At 38.9% G+C, this 21,073-nt stretch overlaps 1 protein-coding gene across 4 annotated transcripts in view; it reads left to right on the forward strand.

Moving 5' to 3' along the window:
• The window catches only part of Rnls (renalase, FAD dependent amine oxidase), a 277,039-nt gene that overhangs the window by 228,732 nt on the left and 27,234 nt on the right, over window positions 1-21,073 (forward strand). For all 4 annotated transcript variants that reach the window (XM_048438855.3, XM_085693789.2, XM_048438854.3 and 1 more), the window contains one exon: window positions 6,051-6,226. In XM_048438855.3, coding sequence (XP_048294812.3) covers window positions 6,051-6,226 — 176 coding nt within the window. The remainder of the gene's footprint in view (window positions 1-6,050; window positions 6,227-21,073) is intronic.

The following is a 21,073-nucleotide window of genomic DNA, read 5'->3' on the forward strand; positions in this document are numbered from 1 at the left end:
CCTTTGTGTTTCCTGGTTGGCATTCATTTTCTTTTGGTTGAATAATTTTTGATACCTTTTATTTTTCGTGACAATTGCTTGCTTTGTTTTATGGTTTAAAGGCTTCTAGCATGAGCCCTTCACTTTCATGTCTTCAAGAGTTTCTCTATGTCTGTTATGTCCTGTCTGTCAGAACATCACAGCTGGGATGTGTGCCTGTCTTCAAGTGGAATGGAAAAACCCAGGAAAAAAAAAGAAAGAAAGAACATATCTCCCCAGAAATGTCAAAACCACAGATCTACCCACAGGCAGATTTGGTGTCAGAGTTCATTTTGCCAACATACTGCATAAGTAAGTTAAAGTGGTCATAGGCAATATTGCCCACAGGTATCTAGCAGAAATAAGAGATTATGAAGGAATACTTTAAGCTCAAGCCTCAAAGAAATTGTAAGATAAAATTTCTAGGAACCTCCATCAAAATGATGTGTGTGTGAATGTGTGTATATATATCATATAAGTATGGAAGTGTATATTATATATGGTTCTATTTAAAAACATACAGTGACACACACCTCCTTAATCGGTAGTCATCCAAAGTAATCTTTAAATTATTTATTTATTTATTTGTTTAAATTATAACTTTTTAGAAATTACAACTAATTTTAGAAAGTCTGAAGATTTAGGAATAACATATATTGTGATATAAAATAGCCCTATTGAATATGTTTAAAGATATGAAAGCGTACTCGGAGTATCCCTGAGGAGAAAAAGACTGGCAAAATTGATCATGAAGATTCAAAAGAACCCAAGTAAAACTTTGCCAATGAGAAATAATGTAAGTTTGAAATTCAAAGGAGAAATTAAAAACAAAAATAAGCAGAGATATGGGGAAACTGGTGAACTGATGACCAAATCAGAAACAAAATGTATTTAGAACTTAGCATAGAGAGATCAAAATAGAAAATATCTAAAATGGACTCGAGATATAAGGATAGGATGAGGGTCTCAAATGTGTTTAGTTGGATTCCCATGAAAGTTAAATAGAAAGTACAGAGAGGAGAAAATGCTGTGAGAATCAGCTGAAAATAAAGCTGAGTTTTTGTATTCAGTGAGTTTATAGGAAAGTAAACAAAATTCAAACTTCAGGAGATCTGAATCAAACTGGAAAACACCAAGGCCATCAAAGAAAAATTACATGCAATGGCCTGAAGTCAAATTAAGGATCGATTTCTAGATGCTAACCTACATTGGAATCACAGCTTTAAAACCATGGTGACGCCCTGGGTTCATTGCTGTTTACCAACAAAAATGCCTGCTTCACAAAGGAGGATGATGACTGTCCTGGGGAATCAAAACCTCAGAGTGACTGCCTCCAGGGAGAGGGGAATCATTTAAGGAACTTTAAAATACGATATTTGGGGAAGAGAAAATAAGCATTGTGGGAGATCTGCTATCCACAAAAGAAACTTGGATGAATATGAACAAATTGGCAGTGTTGGACAAAGCTAACGAGCAGAACTAATCCTGGGCAAAGGGAACACATAAATCAGAGCTGAGCTCAAGTGTTTTGAGAATCTATTATTCAGAAAAGGGTGAATATGTTGACTTGCTTTTAACTTTAAAGATAATATGAATATTTAAGTCTACACTATCTTTTACAGTCATACATAAACATGTAAACTTCCAAACTAGGGGAAAATAGAATAAATAGGGATAGGAAAGACACCAGTCTTTTCCGATATATTTTTTAAAAAATATTCAGGAACTCAAGTCTCTTGCCCTTAATTCAGTGAAAATCGTTCTAAATAGGAGATCTGAGGCACTATTATTCGCTAATTTTCTTAGGTACCTTTAGAAGCATTCCAAGATTTAACCATCTTGTTCAAACTCTCAATATAGAGATCTCTGTTATGATGTCCTACAAATGGAAAACTAAATGTGGTTTCTATCACTTTATCAAAACAACCCTTGCTTTTACACAGAATTTAAAAATTAGAATTATAAGCAGAACCATATTTTCCTATCACAAATTATATGCTTTCTCAGTTTTCTAGTGTCCATTAGCCTTACCTATTGATATTTAAATGCTTTCATCTACCAAATTTAAAAAAAGAAAAAAGAAAAGGAAAAAGCAGAAGACATCTGAAGACCAACACCCAGGATTGTTTTTGACCACACACATACATGCATGACCACATGTGCACAAAAACACAAAAGCTAATTCAACACCAAAAATTTTATATTCAAAATTGAATGTAACATTTGAGAGGATAGACTATGTATGAGGTCATTTGACAAATTTTAATGCAACATCTAGATCACATTTTACCAATAAAATTTAGTTCAATTTTTCCTTTCTTTTATGTATAAGGTCATTTGACAAATTTTAATGCAACATCTAGATCACATTTTACCTATACAATTTAGTTCAATTTTTTCTTTCTTTATTAACTTTTTAGGTAGCTTGCAAAATAAAGATTTTATCATGATGGTGTCACATATACATATCACTGCATAGCTTTTGTTGACCTTTTGTTGACCCTGTTATTGCCTTCCCCATCCTATCTCCTCCATTCTTGCTCGTCCTTTGTCTTACCTAGCAAAAGTCCCTTTATGCATTCTAGTAACATGTGTGTCTGTGTGTGTGTGTGTGTCTGTGTGTGTGTGTTTACCCATGCCTACAATCTGCATTTGAAAGAAAACATGTAAGATTTTGTTTTTTCCTCCATTGTCATTTCTAGTCTCTCCCCTTCAGATCTAAATTCTAATAACATGTTTGTTACTTATTGTGATTTTCTGTGTGTTTTCTTTTTTTCACTTCAGATTCTAAAGTTGCCTTTTAGTTTGTGGGGCTGGAGTCATTTTCTTTTAAAATTCCTTTTTTAATTTTCTTTTTTTTAATTTATTAGATTTTTTAAAAAATACCAATCCAAGTTTTCACTCCCTCCCTTCCTCCCATTTCCTCCACACATCCTCCCTCCCACCCCCATCCAATCTTCAAAGAAGTTAAGGCACATTGCTTTGTGAAAGGTCCAAGGCCCTCCCTACTATATCTAGGCTGAGCAAGGTATATATCCAAAGAGAATAGGATTCCAAGAAGCCAGTACAAGCAGTAGGGATAAATCCTGTCAGCAAAATTCAGAGTGACTAGTTTGGTCCTATGCTTGTTCCTTCCTAGTCTGGCTGGAGTTGATGAGCTTCTATTAGCTCCGGTAGACTTTTTCAGTGGGTGAACCCATCATGGTCTTGACCTCTTTGCTCATATTCTCTTTCCTTCCACTCTTCAACTGGACTTTGGAAGCTCAGTCCAGTGCTCTGCTATGGGTCTCTGCCTCTGTTTCCATCAGTTGCTGGATGAAAGTTCTATGGTGATATTTAAGATATTCATCAGTCTGTCTACAGGGTAAGTCAAGATCAGGCCCCCTCTCCTCTATTGTTTAGGGTCTTAGCTGGGGTCATCCTTGTGGATTCCTGGGAATTTCTCTAGAGCCAGGTTCCTGTTAACCCTATAATGGCTCTCTCAATCAAGATATCCCTTTCCTTGTTCTGATCTCTGTCCTTCCTCCATCTCAACTATCCCATTCCCTCAAGTTTTTCTCAAATCCCTCTTCTCCCCTCGTCTTCCCCTTCTGCCTCCTTTCTCCCCCCACCACCATGCTCCCAATTTTGTCAGGTGGTCTTGTCTGTTTCCAATTTCCAGGTGGATCTATATGTTTTTCTTAGGGTTCACCTTATTACTAAGCTTCTCTAGGATCATGAACTATAGGCTTAATATCCTTTGTTTATAGTTAGTATCCACTTATGAGTGAGTACATACTATATTCATCTTTTGGGGGCCTGGGTTACCTCACTCAGGATAGTGTTAGTCTAAACTTTAATATAAATTCTCAAAATTTGTTCTATCCCAAGAATAAAAAGTAACCAGGTTGTTCTCTGTTCTATAATTATGTGAGAACCATTTCAATTTGAGTTTTAAGATTCCTTTGGGCATTTCTCTCTTGGCAGGAGATGGCTATCATAAACAGGCAAAACTTGTCACGCACCACTACCAGTCTTAGTGAGTAGACAAGAGCACCTCTTGATGCTCAGCACATTTCTAGCATTTGTGTTCCCTTAAAGCCTGCCAGTAGGAGCAGGCAAAGCTCTATTCTGCTTCCCAACACTGCTGAGGTAGCTTTCTGTCTCTAGAAAGATTTGGTACCACATAATGGAGAATGGTATTGCACCCTCCACTGTGAACAAGGTTTTTTAACTGATATATAATAGTTATAAACTGGCATGGAAATAACACCTACTGTCTTGGGTATTCTCCTGTTGTGATAAAATACCCTCCCAAATGAACTTAAGTAAGGGAGGACTGGTTCTGGCTCACAGTTTGGTGTGCAGTCCATCATAGTGAGGAAGTCATGGCAGCAGGAAATTGAAGCCACTGGTCACATTCCATCAGGAGCAGGAAGCAGAGAACAGTAATTGCAGGCGCACAGACAGCCCTCACCTTTTAAACCATTGAACCTCAAAGGCAGCACGCCAAGGGTTTCCTACTGTGGGAGCTTCCCCCGAAGGAACTTGCAGTTTTGCTCTGATGAGTTTCTCCCTCTGTGCGAAGTCTGCACTCACAGGATAAGGGCTCAGCATGCCCAGGGATGTCTTCTCAGCTGCTTAATGAGCTTGTCCCAGTTACAGTGAGGCAAACGGTAGACTAACGGTAGATGATCTGATTCACCACGACACTGAGAACACAGTGTCTCCATTCATATCCCAACCTCATATGTGTGATACATGTGGGATTTGATGGAAATACTGATTGTGCTTTAAAAGGTTTGTAGCACTTTGAGACTCTTCCGTGTGGTTATCTCTAAAGTCTTGAGCTGTGTGAACTGGGGAGACAAAGTACTTTTATTAAAAGTAATTCATGGCTATAATTTGAGCAACACCTAAGAATATTGCCCTTTTAGCTGATTTATTGCATTCATCCTGGATCTTTTATGAAGCCTCTATTTTGTATGTTGTTTTAGCTACATTATAAACTTAGGCAGTTACAAGCTTAAAAAAATAAATCTCTAAAATGTAGAGACCCTAGCTGGGCATATGCCAAGTGATTAGTTTATGCCATTCAACCTTTGATTTCTGTGTATAGAAGTGAATCGATATGGTTCACATAGCATGCCCTCTTATAACATAAAATTAGAGACACTTAGAATCAAGTTGCTGATCTGTCAGTGCCATACAGCATCAGTATTATTTAAACCAAACTCAGGTTAACATTCCTTCCAAGATTATATTTTCTAATGGCTTAGATGCCTCAGTGTCTTCATGCCTTATTGGTTACCATATGTTCTTCTAAATGCGAGCATCTATACATGTTTTGTAATCATTGAAATACAGTGAAATCAAATTTAGTGACAAATAAAAATGGGGAGTTATAGATGGGACAGACTTTTATTCTGTTGTCAACTGAAGGATAAAGTAGAGCAGCACAGCTATATTCTCGTCACTTAAGAGGGTGGAGGAGGTGTTCTCAAGGTGAAGGCCAGCCTGGGCTACATCACAACCCTCACATACACATACACACAAAAGATATAAGAGATAATATTAGGAGGAAAATTCTCATTTCAAAGAGATAATTTCTTTTCAAAGTGGTAAGCATAATGTGCAATTGTTATAATTAAAAAAAATATTTTCCAATCTTCCTAACATAAAAATTGTTCAGAACATCCATTTCATTCTCAGAACTTAAGAAAAAAAGAACATATATGATATAACATTACAATTTGACAATAAGAGAAGATAAAAAAATGCCAATAAATGTAGCTGTACCCAGAGCAGGAGGTTCTTGTCGTCTCTGCACGTTTCTTAGAAAGACGCGAGCTCTTGCTGGCTAGAGCATCTTCAACCTACCTCCCTCTCCAGGCGAGCTGAGGCTGGTTCAGAACCAGCCTGACAAATGCTGAGTCATTAGTCTGCTTTTCCTCTGGTTGCTGTGCTCACTTTCTAACTTTGGATTCAAACACGGGTCTGTGCGTCCAGGCTCCTGTGCCTTAAGACCCATCTTTCTATGTCTCTCACTACAGAGTCGTCAGAATTTGGTCCGTCCCTGGTGATCCACACCACTGTCCCATTTGGAGTTACGCACTTGGAGCGCAGTGAGGAGGACGTGCAGAAGTTAATCAGCCAGCACCTGGACACCATTCTGCCGGGTTTGCCTCTGCCGGTTGCTACCAAGTGCCAGAAGTGGAGGTATTCACAGGTAATTAGAGAACAGAGTGGTAGAAGGGAGGTGTTTTCTGGGTCAACTGTTTTCTAGCAAAATTGATGTCACTTTGTGTTCTTCACCGTTCTCTGGTAGGAGAAATGAATGGTGGCATCTTTGAAGTTAATCCGGGTTTGTCATACACACGTGTAATTTCCACACGTGCCATAGTCCCGCTACTTCTCAGTGAGATGCTCATGGCACTTTTACCAGTTTTGCCCGCAGCCCAGCACATCCTGAAATTCCGGGTTTCTTATGCAGGCAAGAAAGCTTCTACATCCAAATGCAGCGCTGTGGATCTTCCTAATTGGCACCGTGGCTGCATGGTAGCCACTTTATCTACCCAGATTTTTTAAATCTGCCACTTTAACATTATGTGCATAGTTAGTTGCCAGCATTTTTTATTGAGTTTTTCTTCAGTTTGAGTGGTGACAGCAGAGGTCTTTCGTGAGTAAGTCTAGAATACTGAATGGAGCTGCCTTCCAGGGTCGGCTAACCCGGCTTATCATTCCTCTAGGTCAGCCTTAAAGCTCTTAATACAGAGTAAATCTTGACTTAAACACACACACACTTTTACTAGAGTTGGAACACTGTCACAGAAATGCCTTTGGATCTGTAAACTCAGTTGGGAAGTCATGTGGGGGTCAATGACGCAAAGGTCGGGTAGAGTGAAGATGAAAAGACATGGAGACTTGCGTTTTCCCCCAGGGCTTCTGAGGACATTGATTAGCAGATCTTGTAAGTGCTATTGGTTATCCAAGCTGTAAAACCTTCCGAACAAGTGGTGTTATGGGAAATCGCAGCAGATTTTGGATGTTTTAAAGAGCTTTCCAAATTAGAGGAAATAGTAAATTACTCACTAAAATATTGCAGCAGGTCTGTGTTTACCCATATCTTCTCAAGTTAAATTATACAGTGAACCTTAGGGGAAAATATTTACTTAAGCATGTCATGGTCACTTTAGAAGACTTTGCCCTTTCCTTTTAAGAGCGCTGGAAAAAAATCTCAATAACTAGTGTCTCTAAATGATATTTAACTCAATTTTAGGTTGACTAGAAAAGGAAACCGGGGAAAGAATCTTGGGATAGTTTGAAGATAGTTCGGTGTATTGTACATAAGTCGTTTTGCCTATGGTAAATCCTCCCGTGAAAGTAGTTTGTGAAGTTTATTTTTGTGCTTTTCTCATAAATAATTTACTAATTGACTAAAGAATGGTTTTTGAAATCTACTCATTTCTTTTAAGTTGATAACATTCTAAAAGTAGCCTTTCCTAACCACACAAAAGATTGTACAATATCACAAAATGTAATCAAGAGATTATTTTGAACACCATGCATGTCTGAACTCTAGCAAAGGTTTTAACTGCAGTTTGGGTGTTGAAATCATTCCACTGCATTTATAAATCTGCAGACTTGGAAGCTACACTGACTGCAATGGGAGACAAGCTTTGTCCAGGCTTCAAAGTCTGCATTTCCCACAGTTCATACACTTCCCTAGGCTCTTGAATACCAGTCTCCAAAGAGTAACATTGTTATTTGTGGTGAACATTTCACCTATACACATTAGAAAAAAGGAATGACCAATGAAAGGTCAAGCAACTTAAAATAATTTACTTACTTTTAGATACTCTCCTTAAACAACGTGTCCCCAGTGCTTCTCAAAGGTCCATCTTAACCTTTGGAATTTGACAGAGATGTGTATACCCTAAACCTTGCCATCGTGGTACAAGTGGCCTTGTTTCAATTAATCAATGTACATTTGTGTGGAAGTTGGATATAATGCAGTACTAAACTCATAAGAAAAAGAATATAAACCAGAGACACAAAAAATGAGGATCCGGGGCTTCATTTTCTTTGCCTCCCCACCTGTCTGAACAGATACAGCACTTTTGAGGTGGAAACCCCACCACCATTTCTGTCGAGAACATGTTCCACTCCGTGGTCCTTCTGGCTCTCCTCCCTTCTCTTCCTTTTCCACATATCATCTCATTCCTTTTCTTCTCTTTCTTTGAAAGACAAAATGCCAGAGCCTTACACACCTTTATATTAGGAAAGCTTCTGTAGACTATAGATCAAAAATCTATGTCCCAAACAGTGCTAGGTGGTAGGGGTTCCCTATCCTAGACCCTGCAGGATCAATACTTTCTTTCCATTAATTTATTTTCTTCTTTTTCTCTTTTTTCGGGGGGACACTTGAACTGTATCTTGGCATTAAGTGCTAGAGAGGGGTGAAGGGACTGGACTCAAAGCTGGGTAACTCAAAGGCATGATCTTATTTAATGTCAAAAGGACACACAATTGGAATAGCCACAATGCAAAAGCCAGATAACATACAATGTTATTTAGAGACAGGGCAGTGGTCACTCTCACTCATGGCAGGTGGAAATACAAACTAGTAGAGGCATAAGTAGGGAGGTAAGCAGCTTTCTAGAAAGCCAGACAGTTGGGGAGGATGGAAGAATAGCTAGGCTGACAAGGATTTTTAAGGTACTGAAAATATTCAGACGCTATGATAGTAAATTAAATTATACACTTGTCCTAATCCATAGATATACAGTATTGGAGATGAATCCTAATATAGGGTATGGACTTGGGGTATTTTATTTTTCTCCCCGCTATGACAATTTACCAATATAAAGACAGTTTAAAGAAATAACAGGGATCTGGAGAGTCAGATCATGGTTTGAGGGATTCCAATCCATCACGGCACAGCAGAGGAGCATAATCAAATAAACAATGTATTCCTGCAGTCACGGAACAGAAAAGAGATGAATGCTGATTCTCAGGACACTTCTTTTTGCCCTCTAGAATCATTCTAGAAACTTAGGCCCTGGGAAAGTTTCACCCACATTTAGGATGTGTCTTCTCTGCTTAAACATCTGTGATAGCACCTCACAGGAATATCCAAAGATGCATCTCTTAGGTAATTCCAAATAGAGACAATGAAAGATTAACCATCGTGATAGGAAATGTCAACTTAGATTCACCAATTTCATTAGCTCATAGACCTGAAAGCTAAAAGTCCAAACAACCTGGTGCTGGCACCAGTGGAGACCCCACTGGCTAAGTCACCTCATGGTGTATCACAATGACAAGAGCAGAGCCAGCATGAGGATGCCTGGTGACCCATGAAGCCAGCGTCAGAGTCGGAAGAGCTCTGTTATGGCAACTGACTCTCCCAAAAAGTAGCTCAGAGTCTGATAACTACTTCGATCCCATCCAACAGCTATGTTCAACAACCCGACCAGCTTCTGTGAACTCCATCTCATCAATGTTTTACTGCCATACACAAGGAACGTAGCTTCCAGCAACGTGAATCCTTGAAAGACACCCACAAACCATGTCCTCCACACCATCACACTTGTGTTAAAAAGTGCCCATAAATATATACGAATTTTAAAACTCCACTGGCAAACCCCAAATAAGTCATATAAACACATTGTGCTTTCAAAGACTCTTGAGTCTCCTCTCAATGATAACCCACTATAGTGAGTGAGGAAACAAAGGCACAGGGAAAAAAAACTAACTAACTTCCACTGCCATGGATAATGATGGCATGGTGGGCCATAGGCTCATCAGATGGGTACTCTTTCCTTCAGGGCAACTAATCATTCACAGCTTTGAAAGATTAGGGACCTTTGGGAAGGGCTTTATTTCTCTCAGTCACATCCTCTTTCCTCTGGTTCCCCTGGCAGATCCCTCTAAGATTCCACATAAAATCTTAAGGGAAAGCATCAGTACTTGCTTTTTTTGTTAGCTTAAAAATTGTTTTATATTTTTTGAGATTACAATATAATTACATTTCCTTCTTCTCCCTCTTCCCTCCAAAACCTTGCATTTACTCTCCTTGCTCTTTTTCAAATTCATGACCTCATTTTCTTAAACTGTTATTACATACATAAACATGTCTGCCTACACATGAGCTGAACAAGAATGACATCAATAGACATGCTAATGTGAATGGCATACAGCTCATGAGGCCTTAACCCCACACAAAGAACTCCAGGCAACTAAGGAATTCTGAGAGCTGCAAAACCAGTATCTGCAGGTAAGAACACCACCTGGTTATTCAATACTAAATGGTCAGCCATGACAACATATACTACTGGTCTACAGAGCGAGTTCCAGGATAACCATGGCTACACAGAGAAATCCTGGATGGAAAAGCAAAAGTTAGTAATTATAATTATAATCATAATAATGGTGGTAGTAATAAAAGCAATTCACGAGTTTTCAAAGAAAAATGGCAGAAAGAGTCACTAATGTTTTAACCAAAGAAGGATGGGGAAAATCACAGTTATACCACAACAGCAGTCAGTCACCAGCAATAGCTTAAGGAATTTCCAAGGCAGACACCTAGACTAAGCAAAGCCTGGGAGCACGGTGGTGAGAGTGAGAGCAGCAGGGTCAGAGGCTCCCCCTGAGGTCCTATGTCAAGTTATCTGAGAGGCATTTTCAGTGACCAGTTTCCTGCCTAAAATGTTAAAATAACCAACTTGTTCCAGAATCCTCAAGGAAATGCTGTATGGCCTAAACACCAAATTACATTTAACTGGATAAACATTTAAATTACGGATGGGAAATTGATGTAAAATGGAAGAACTGAGAACCATTTAAAAACTTTGCCACTGTTCCCTTGAGTTAAATCCAAACCCAGCAGTTGAGGAATTTTATCCAAACCCTAGATGAGAAGCACAGAAACAGTTGCCAAGTTGTCCAAACACATTTTTTCCCTTCATTTGCAGCACCCACAAAAATGTACCACTATGTTGTTTAAGACAAAATTCAATTTAGAGGCTCGAGTCTCAGCAGATATTAGTCTGTCTGGTTTCAGAATGGAAACCGGTGATGCTGCAGGCAGTTTTTATGGAATAGGCGAGTGAACATGTTCACCTTCCTCGTGTCATGGTGGATATTCCAGAGATGGCAATGGGCCTGCAGAACAACAGGAAAATGAGAAACTGGTCCCCATGGACAAATAGTCCCCCTGCTCATTTCTTTAAGATGGAGCCTTAAAGTGCTGATGCTTTCCCTTAAGATTTTGTGTGGGATCTTAGAGGGATCTACCAGGGGAACCAGAGGAAAGAGGATGTGACTGAGAGAAATAAAACCCTTCCCAAAGGTCCCTAATCTTTCAAAGCTGTGAATGATTAGTTGCCCCGAAGGGAAGAGTATCCATCTGATGAACCTATGGCCCACCATGCCATCATTATCCATGGCAGTGGAAGTTAGTTAGTTTTTCCTCCCTGTGCCTTTGTTTCCTCACTCACTGTAGTGGGTTATCACTGAGAGGAGACTCAAGAGTCTTTGAAAGCACAATGTGTTTATATGACTTATTTGGGGTTTGCCAGTGGAGTTTTAAAATTCGTATATATTTATGGGCACTTTTTAACACAAGTGTGATGGTGTGGAGGACATGGTTTGTGGGTGTCTTTCAAGGATTCACGTTGTTGGAAGCTATGTTCCTTGTGTACTGCAGTAGGACATTATAATTTGACAAAAGGCTATTCCAGAATGGGAAAAAAATGCAATTAAATAAAGAGCCAGGCAGTACTGGTGCATACTTTTAATCCCAGCACTCAGAACGTAGAGGAGGCAGGTGTCTGTGAGTTTGGGCCCAGTCTGGTCTACAGTGCAAGTTCCAGGAAAGCCAGGGCTATACAGAGAAACCCTGTCTCAAACAAGAGAGAGAGAGGGATGGGAGGGAGGGAGGGAGCGAGCGAGGGAGGAAGGAAGGAAGGAAGGAAGGAAGGAAGGAAGGAAGGAAGGAAGGAAGGAAGGAAGGAAGGAAGGAAGGAAGGATATTAAAATACACATGGCAGCAGAATGAGCACTATTTGAGGGAATTAAGGGAACAAGCAAGAGGGTGGCGAAGGAGAATGAGGAAGGATAGTGGGGAAGGCTGATTGCATGGCTTGGGTAAGAACAGCTAGCCCCCATAAGTTTATATGTTTAAAGTACAATGATACACATCTATGAGAATTTCATAATGAAAGCTATTACTTTGTACTCTAGTAAAAAATAAAGAAAACTGTGCATGCATATGAATACAAATGCTGCATATAGGCATGAGGTTTTATGAAGAGCCTGAAATTCTCCCATGGACCCAGTGTTAGGAACACTGTAATACACGGTATTATACTGTAACATGAATGCTGTAAATACACTACTATTATCTGAATAAATCAAAGTATTTTAAAGCTTTGTCTTTAACATACTATTACAGTCACAGAAATATAATCCAGCAATTAAAAAGTGTTAAAAGCAAATTCAGCCATTGCCGATTTTTGGTAGAACCTTGAAGGACACGCAGCATCCTAACATCAGCCGATCCTTCAGAAGCAGCCCTTCAGCACATACCACTTGTCCTGGCTAGCTCCATGTCCACTTGACACAAGCTAGAGTAGTTGGAGAGAAGGGAGCCTCGACTGGGAAAATACCTCCATAAGATCAGGATATAGTCAAGCCTGTGGGGGCATTTTCTTCATTAGTGGTTGATGTAAGAGGGCTCGGTCCATTGTGGGTAGACCACCCTTGAAATGGCCCTGGGTTCTGAAAGAAAGCAGTCTGAACAAGCCATGGAGAGCAAGTCAGTAAGCAGCATTCCTCCATAACCTCTGCATCGGCTCCTGCCTCCAGGTGCCTACCCTGTCTGAATTCCAGTCCTGGCTTCAGTCAATGATGGACTAAGATTTGGAAGTGTAAGCCAGCTTGCTTTTTGGTCCTGGTGTTTCATCTCAGGAATAAAAACTCTAAGACACCATTTGCACAAACCCTCGTACTTTCTCTTTCTACCCTTGACTCTTAATCATCCACAGAAACATCCCATCACATAGACCCATCTTCTTGCCTCTTTTTCTCATCCTTCCATTCACATTCCTCATTTTGACACTGTCCTCGTTTTTATTCAGACAAGAAAGTATTTTCCCATGTCAATAGAAAATCTCTTATTAGAAGGCATAAGAGAGGAAAGAGGAACTATGGACTAACGCAATGCTAGAATTTTCCTTTCAGATTTGATTTGGAAAGGCCAAAGCTGTATGCATAGAATTACATTATTCTCTCACCGGGATACTTTCTGAGAGGTAATTGTGTCTAATTTCAAGACTTAACCGGCAGGATGCAAGCCATGTTTTTTCTTCCACTTTGTCATACACATTTTCTATTGTTACCTTCAGAAAGTTGAAAGTGCAAGGTGGTATCATCTCAGAAGGATTGTTTCTTCCTCCAGAGTAGTCAGTTACCTTGACAAGCTCACTAGCCTGGGTCTTTCCTGTGTCAGCTTTCCAATTCTATAGCAAAATATTGCACATAATCAACTTATAAGGAGAAACGATTTCCTTTTACAGCTATATAGAGTCCAGTGCAAGATTGGTTAGTTTTAATGTTTTGAGTCCAGAGCAAGTAGCACATCATGGCAGAAGCCTGCATCATTCTCTTAATAGCCTCTCAATCCAAGGGAGAGCAAAGGAGACAAGGAGGAAGGGGCTGGGACCCACAACCCTCTTCAACAGCACATCTCTGGTCACATAAGGACCTTTCCTCTTGCCCTCTCATCTTAAAGCTTCTGAAACTTCCCAATGGGACCATTTTGAGGCTTAATCCTCTATCACATGAGTCTTTGGGGGTCATTTAAGATCTAATCTATCATACTTTGCAAGCCTATTATCTGTTGAATCAACAACTCTCTGAAACTAGGCATTATGATTGATATTTCAGAGACAAGCGAAGTCATTTGATCTTCTTACTTCTTACTTCTTCTTGAAGTAGATTGTCAACTTGATAATTTTATTAGTAAATTTTATTATTAATTAAAACCTATAGCTGATCTTCATCTAACTGTTTTAGTTTAACTCTTAAGCTAATTTTGAAAGCAGTTTAAATTTATCACCCATGAAAGACAGTGTCTAGTGCACATCACAGATTTAAATATGTGACTTTCTAGCATGACTGTTCTGGAAGATAATTGTCAATCTTATTTATCAAAGCATATTCTGTTTCTCTTTCCATCATAAAATCACTTTCTCTTATTCTTTCACTTGTATTGTGACTTCTCTTCTACACGTGTGCTTTATACTTCCTAGATTTTTAATAATGTTTTGTAATTATGGTCTTGAAACTTTGAAGTCAGAATGACTTGGGTTCTTATCTGGGTTCTATGTGTGACTATGGGCAAAAAGATTGCAACTCTAAGCATCAGAGTCCTCACTGATGAAAAACTACAGCTAAACCTACACTCAAGAAAGAGGGGCCATACAGAGGCTGTGGAAATGTTGCCCTTACTACGATTCCTTGACTATCTTTCAGCACACCCCAATATTCCATTTATATTTTAATTCTTTTTTTCATATCACATACATAAATAGTTCCAAAATGGGGTGTTTCCGAACTGATTCGATGCCAGAGGCTCTGGCAGTTAGCTACAGCCTATGAGGAGCTGTTGGGCAGCATCAGAACAGGACAGGTGACAGCAGTAGAACGCTGTTTTCTCACTTTGTCATTTTTAAGCTTGAAAGTTTCCCCACTTATTGTCATTACCCTAAACTAACTTGTACATTTTTGGTGTTTGATGATTTAACATTTGTGCCCTAAACCAACATTGCTGGCATAAAATTAAGGCCACAGAGCACTCTTGCTTACATACCATATGCCCATAGCCCTTTGGGCACATTGGAAGAGGGTGACTATGGCGTGAGCCAATCTAACAGTAACAGGAAGCCTGGCAAGTGTCATTTTCAAAGTTCCATTGAATCATCTCCACACAGCTCACCATTTACCTCAGTTCCTTACGACACAGCCTGTGATGAAATAATTCGGAGAAATCTCATCCTTGATTTCGGAACATACAGTCACAGTTTAATTGAAGTTTACACAGTTAAATATCTCATCTTTTTACAAGATTCCATAATGTATGAACCAGTAAATGTTTGAACACATGTACGTTTAATGAAGTCATTTTTTTTCTCAGGCAGTACTGGGACTCACCCTGCCATTTAGTCATTCTCACACTTACTCAAAATAGCTAAATTATTTTAAATGGTAATACTTAATAGAAAATGTTTTAACAGTCTAATGAGAGGAAATGTCATATATTACATACATTCATAGTCATCTGAACCCAGTATTAAAAACTGGATGGTGGATGCTAGTGCACGGGTGTGGGCACACTAGCAGTTTACTTCCTGTTCCAGCAGCACTTCTTGAAAATTAAGTCTATTTAATCTATTTAGAGTAAATATCAGTGTTATGCTATAAAACTAACAAGTTCAGTTGGTAATGCCTATTTATACTACATTAGGAATTGATGATTTATATTCATGTTTTCATCAACACACATTTGTTGAACTCTAACTATGTGTCAGTCATTGTTCTGGATTTAGAGGCATCTCTCATCCTTTGGGAAGTTTCTATATAGTTGTCAGAAAGGGTGGCCACGGAGCAGACAGTCACGGTGAAGTCCAGTATGACACAAACGATACACAGAGTGCTGTTGGGAAGCGCAGAGATGACTTGGGGAAGAAACCATACCAAACAGCTTCTTATACCATTTTAGCTGTGTATTCTATGATGTGGAAGTCAGAGAGGAAAAGGTCATGATAGTATCAGAGTGTTACAACAATACATGAACTTTTATGAGAGAGAGAAGTGGCAGAGGGAGGAGGGGAGAAAAGGAGGGGAGAGACAGAAATAGATAGGGGTGTGTGTATGTATGTATGTGTGTGTGTGTCACCTCCATCCTCCCTCCATTCCTTTCCCTTCCCTCCCCCTCTGTTTCTTTTCCCCTTCCTCTATTCTCTCTCTATTCCTTTTCCCCCTCCCTTTCTAATTTATTAGACCCTTACCTGGTGTAAGTCAAAGAGCTCTGTCTATGGCTCACTCCCTCCTTTACCTGCTCTAAGACACTTAGATTCTTCTTATCACATAGGTAAGTGAGTTAAGGACTGGAGAACTCCAGGACCATTACAGTTCTAGAAACAAACACACCCCCATTTAAAGGCCAGTCCTTTTCTGTGCTTTTTTAACTGCTAGCGATTTTTGAGTTTTAGCCTTTCCCCAGTGGTGACACAATGTCATCCTGTTATTCCTGTCCTAGAAGTAAGCATAATAGCATTTATACTCTGATTTTAGACAGTCTTCATCCACTGTTGCCATTTGATGCTTACTTCAGTCCTGATATCAGGAAGTAAATGTCATCTCTGCTTTAACTGCGAAGACTCAGGTTTCTGATGTGTATGTGCCTGTAGTGATGGACCTGGTCAGCAGTGAAACACCCTGGAGCTTTTCACTCTGGACTCAGAAGCCCGTGTTTCACACTTTCTCAAGGATAACCTGAAAATGGACCAGAGACCTAAACATGCAACCTTAAGCTATCAGATTTTTAACTGAAAACATAGGCAGAAATATGTGTGGCTTGAGTTTTATAAGTATTTTTAGATAGAATGGGAAAAGCACAAAAAATAAAATGATAAATTATATCCAATGTATATTAAAAAAAACAGTGTCTTTGAAAAGCACCATAAGGAGAATCAAAAGACAACCACAGAAAAAAGAAAATGTTAGGAAAGCGTATATTTGAAAAAGATTAGTATCCCAGATGTATAGGGAATTCTCACAAATGAATAATTAAAAACACTAAAAATGCAAATTATTCAATTACTTAAAAGTGGGCAGAAGATTTGAAGACTATGGCACTAAAGAAGATATTTGGATTTAATCATAAGATCATGAGAATTTTACCCAAGAACAATATACATTGTTGAAAGAAACAATGACCTAAGTGAACCAAAAGATGCCATGAATTGAAACATGTAATTAGACGTGTAAGAGACATGAAAGTGATTCTGTTTTCCTGTGCAGAAATGAAAAATCCAATTCAAGAGGCCTGAAAGATGGGTCAGAGGTGAAGAGTGGGTGGTGCTTTTGCAGAGGACCCCAGTCTGGTAGCTCACTGTCACCTTTAATTCCACCTTCAAAGAATCCAATGCCTCTGGACAACGCCAGCACCATACTTACATGTGTGTATCCACAGATTCACACACACACACACACATACACCCCAAGCACACACAACGTTAAAAATAAACTATTATATTTAGAAAACTGATTCAAGATTTTTCAAATAGAATTTCAAGTGTTCCCTAAATAACCCGACGAAATCTTTTTAAAGAGGAGCTAAATTGGAAGACCCACTCTTTGCAGTTTCAAAACTACGCAAAGCTGCAGTTATCACGTTCAAGTGGGACTGACGTAAGGACGGACATGATTGACAGCACAAGTGAGACCTGAAACAAACCCACGTGTGAGCAGCTGATTTCTGACAATGTTCCAAAGTCCATCAAATGGAGAGAAAAAATCATCTCCCCAGCAGGGGAAACAAGTGGACCTCCGTAGACAAGAGGACAAAGCTGGCTTCTGCTTCATATAGCATACCCAAATCTTCACAATACAGAAAACACAAACTATAATATAATATTCCTAAAAAAAAATGGGTAAATCTTCATGACCTTATGTTTGGCAGTTTTGTAAATATTACGTACACACACAAGAAACAGTAAAAGAAAAAATATAATTTTTAGCTACCTCAGAATTCAAACCTTTGTGTGTTCAAAAAATATCAAAAGAGTAAAAAGAGACTAGAGAAATGGCTCAGAAGATAAGAGCCCCAGCTGGCCAGAGCACTGGCTGATCTTCCAGAGAACCTGGGTTCAATTCCCATCACTCTTATGATGGCTCATCACCATTCGCAACTCCAGTTCCAGGGGATCTGACACCCGCTTCTGGCCTCCACATGTACCAGGCATGCACACTATTCACAGATGTTCATGCAGGCAAAATACCCATAACATAAAAGGAAATAATAATAATTTGTAAAGGGAAGTAAAAGGACAAAATGAGAAGATTGATGGGTCACATGTTTGGGAGGAATACACGTGGAGACTATATGAAGAGCTCAACCCTACAACTCAACAGGGGAAACATCCAAATTAAAAGTGAACGAAGGACTTGAATGGACATGATGTCAAAGAAGGACAGATGATTACGTAAAAATGTACTCAACACCACTATTCATTAGGCAAGGGCATAGTGAGGTAAACCATGAACTTACAACCATTAAAACTTATGCTATAAATTTATTAGCACATGTTAATTACATAAAGCAATAGTTTTCATTGAGGACGGTTATAAGTTTTTTTTTTAATTACAAAACTATGAGTGTTTGTGAGGATATGGAGAAGTGAAATGCTTTCACTTTTCTGTACGGAATATGCAAAGGTTTGACTACTTAAGGAAACAGCTGGGTGGCTCCTTAATCAGGTAAACACAGAAGTAAGTTATGATCATGTCATTCCACTCACAGCTGTAAACTCAGAAGAGTCCACAGCATGTGGTCAGATATTCTTGGCAGCAGCATTCAGAATACCTGACTGTATAAACAGCCCAGCATCATCAACTGATGGACTGTGGCATATCCACACACTGAACTGCAACTGAAACGTAGAAGTTGTTTAACTACTGATAGCTGATAGCTCATGAAGGAACCATGAAAACATCGTGCTAAATTGGAAGAAAGCAATCACAAAGGTCATATCTCATATGGTTCCATTTGTGTGACATCTCCACTACAGACAGATCCAGACACAACACTGAGGATATCAGTCATTCCAGAAAAGGTATCATGTTCAGGAGTGACTGACCAACTTATAATGGACTCCACAATTTTTGTTTTCTTTTATTTGGTTACAATTTGGTGGGTTTTTTGTTTTTGTTTTGTTTCATCTTGTTTTTCTGTTTGGGTGTTGTTGGGTTTTTTGTTGTTTTGTTATTATTGTTGTTTCTATTGTTTTGGTTTGGTTTGATTTTTCCTCTTGGTTTGGAGGAGCTTTGGTGCTATATTGGATTCTTGTTTGTATTTTTGAGAAAGAACTTAAAGTTGGATGAGGAGGGAGGGAAAAGGATCTGAAAGGACTCTGAGGAGGGGAAGAATATAACCAAAATATAATTTAAATTTAAAATTTGTTTTAAATAATAATATAGCTTAAAAGCAGGGCATAGTGGTGCATGTCTTTCCCAACACTCATAAGGCAGAAGTAGCTGGATCTATATTATTTCAAGACCAGTCTTTTCTACAGAGTTCCAAGATTGCCAACACCTGTCTCAAATAATAATAATAATTAATATATGTACATATATAATTTTAATAAAAAAGAAGAAAGTGGATTAGTGTATACCAATTGATGTACCTAATAGTAAGTTTTTGTTGTTAACCACATACAAAGAGGGATGAATGGAAAGTAAGCAGATTTGTACGTGCATGAATGTGTGCATGCATGCACAAGCAAACACACATGCACAAACACACACACACACTGAATATTATTGACTATTAGGGACGTGCAGTTTAAAACTTCAGTAAGAGACTATTACTCATCTAAAATGGCTCATGCAAAAAAATTCTGAAGTTGGCAAACTCTAAAACAGATGTGAAGGAACTAGAACTCCGCCATGTCACTGTGAAAAGGCAAGGTGTCACACTTTCCCTGAGAAACAAATTGCACTGTATGTCTTGCAAAGTTAAATATGTGCTTACCATGTGAGCCAGTGAATCAGCTCTTAGAAATGAACATATTTACACAAAAGCCATCTTCCAATTAGCATTCCAGCTTTATTAATAATTTTCCAAAACTAGAAATAAACCAAATATTCATGACCTACAAGTAGGTAAAAAAAATGTACTGATTATTTATACATGAAAAATTACTCAGTAATAAAAAGAAAAAATGTAATAATGTGAGGAAATCTCAGAAGCACTAATCTAAACGGATGAAGTCAGATTCAAAGTCTGTTTATATGACTCCTTAGTAAAGAAAAACATGTAGTGATGGATGAGTACAGATGAGTACGGGGATGGAACTAACCACGAACGAGCAAGGAAATACAGTGCAAAGACTGAGATGTTCTCCGTAGTGTTCTCGAGGTGGCTATGTGACTGTGGATGCTGCCACGGTGGCAGAATCGTCCGTATCTGAATGCTTTTACTGTTCTTAATTTTAACTTCAGTTAAGCTGACTTTAAACCTACCTCTGCCTTTTATAATCTGTCATTGTCTCTCTTTGGAGCACAAAGTCAACCCTTTTGTCTTCACGGTATTAAAAGTAGAAGGCAGGTCATTGCAAGAACCCCAATTCCTTTTTCACCTGAATCTTACATTTCAGACAAAAAGCTCCTAGGTCCATTCAACATGAATGAAAACCAGAAGGAAATGCCAAGGGTCAGACTTCAGGGTCATCGAGAGAGATGCCCGGAGAATGGGAGATGGGATGAGATGGGGAAGGGCTCAATGAATGGAGAATTGAGAATTGATCAAGTTAAACATGGAAAAGAGGGATGAGTTGAGAACAGCAAGCTTTTTTTCATCTCTGATTCCCCACTAGAAGCATGTTTGCCTCTACTGAGCAATCAAGTTCATTAGAAGACTGCTGTAGGTTGTTTATATTCAGATGCAAATAAAATCAATGTGCCCTCTTACCTTTCGTAGTACCCAGCAGTACCTAGGAACAAGACACATGCTTGAATAATTGATGAGTTAATATACTAAAAGTTGCTAAAGGGCAGAGCAATTTTCCACTAAATTAAAAATTCTAAAGGGACGTGTGTTATGACTATTGTGTCGTCTGTTCTAACTGAGACAGTGTTGGAGGAAACCATATGTCGGTCTTTATTGTGTGCTTGTTCTGAATAAAGTCTATCCAAACAGGCTGTTCTAATGCTTTCAGAACTTTAAAAGAGGCCCAATATAGACCTCAGCAATCAAACTCAATGTCAACAAAGTGTGTCCTTTGCAGTT

The sequence above is a fragment of the Myodes glareolus genome, chromosome 7 (assembly GCF_982192425.1).
Source record: "Myodes glareolus chromosome 7, mMyoGla1.1, whole genome shotgun sequence".
Taxonomy (NCBI): Eukaryota; Metazoa; Chordata; class Mammalia; order Rodentia; family Cricetidae; genus Myodes; species Myodes glareolus.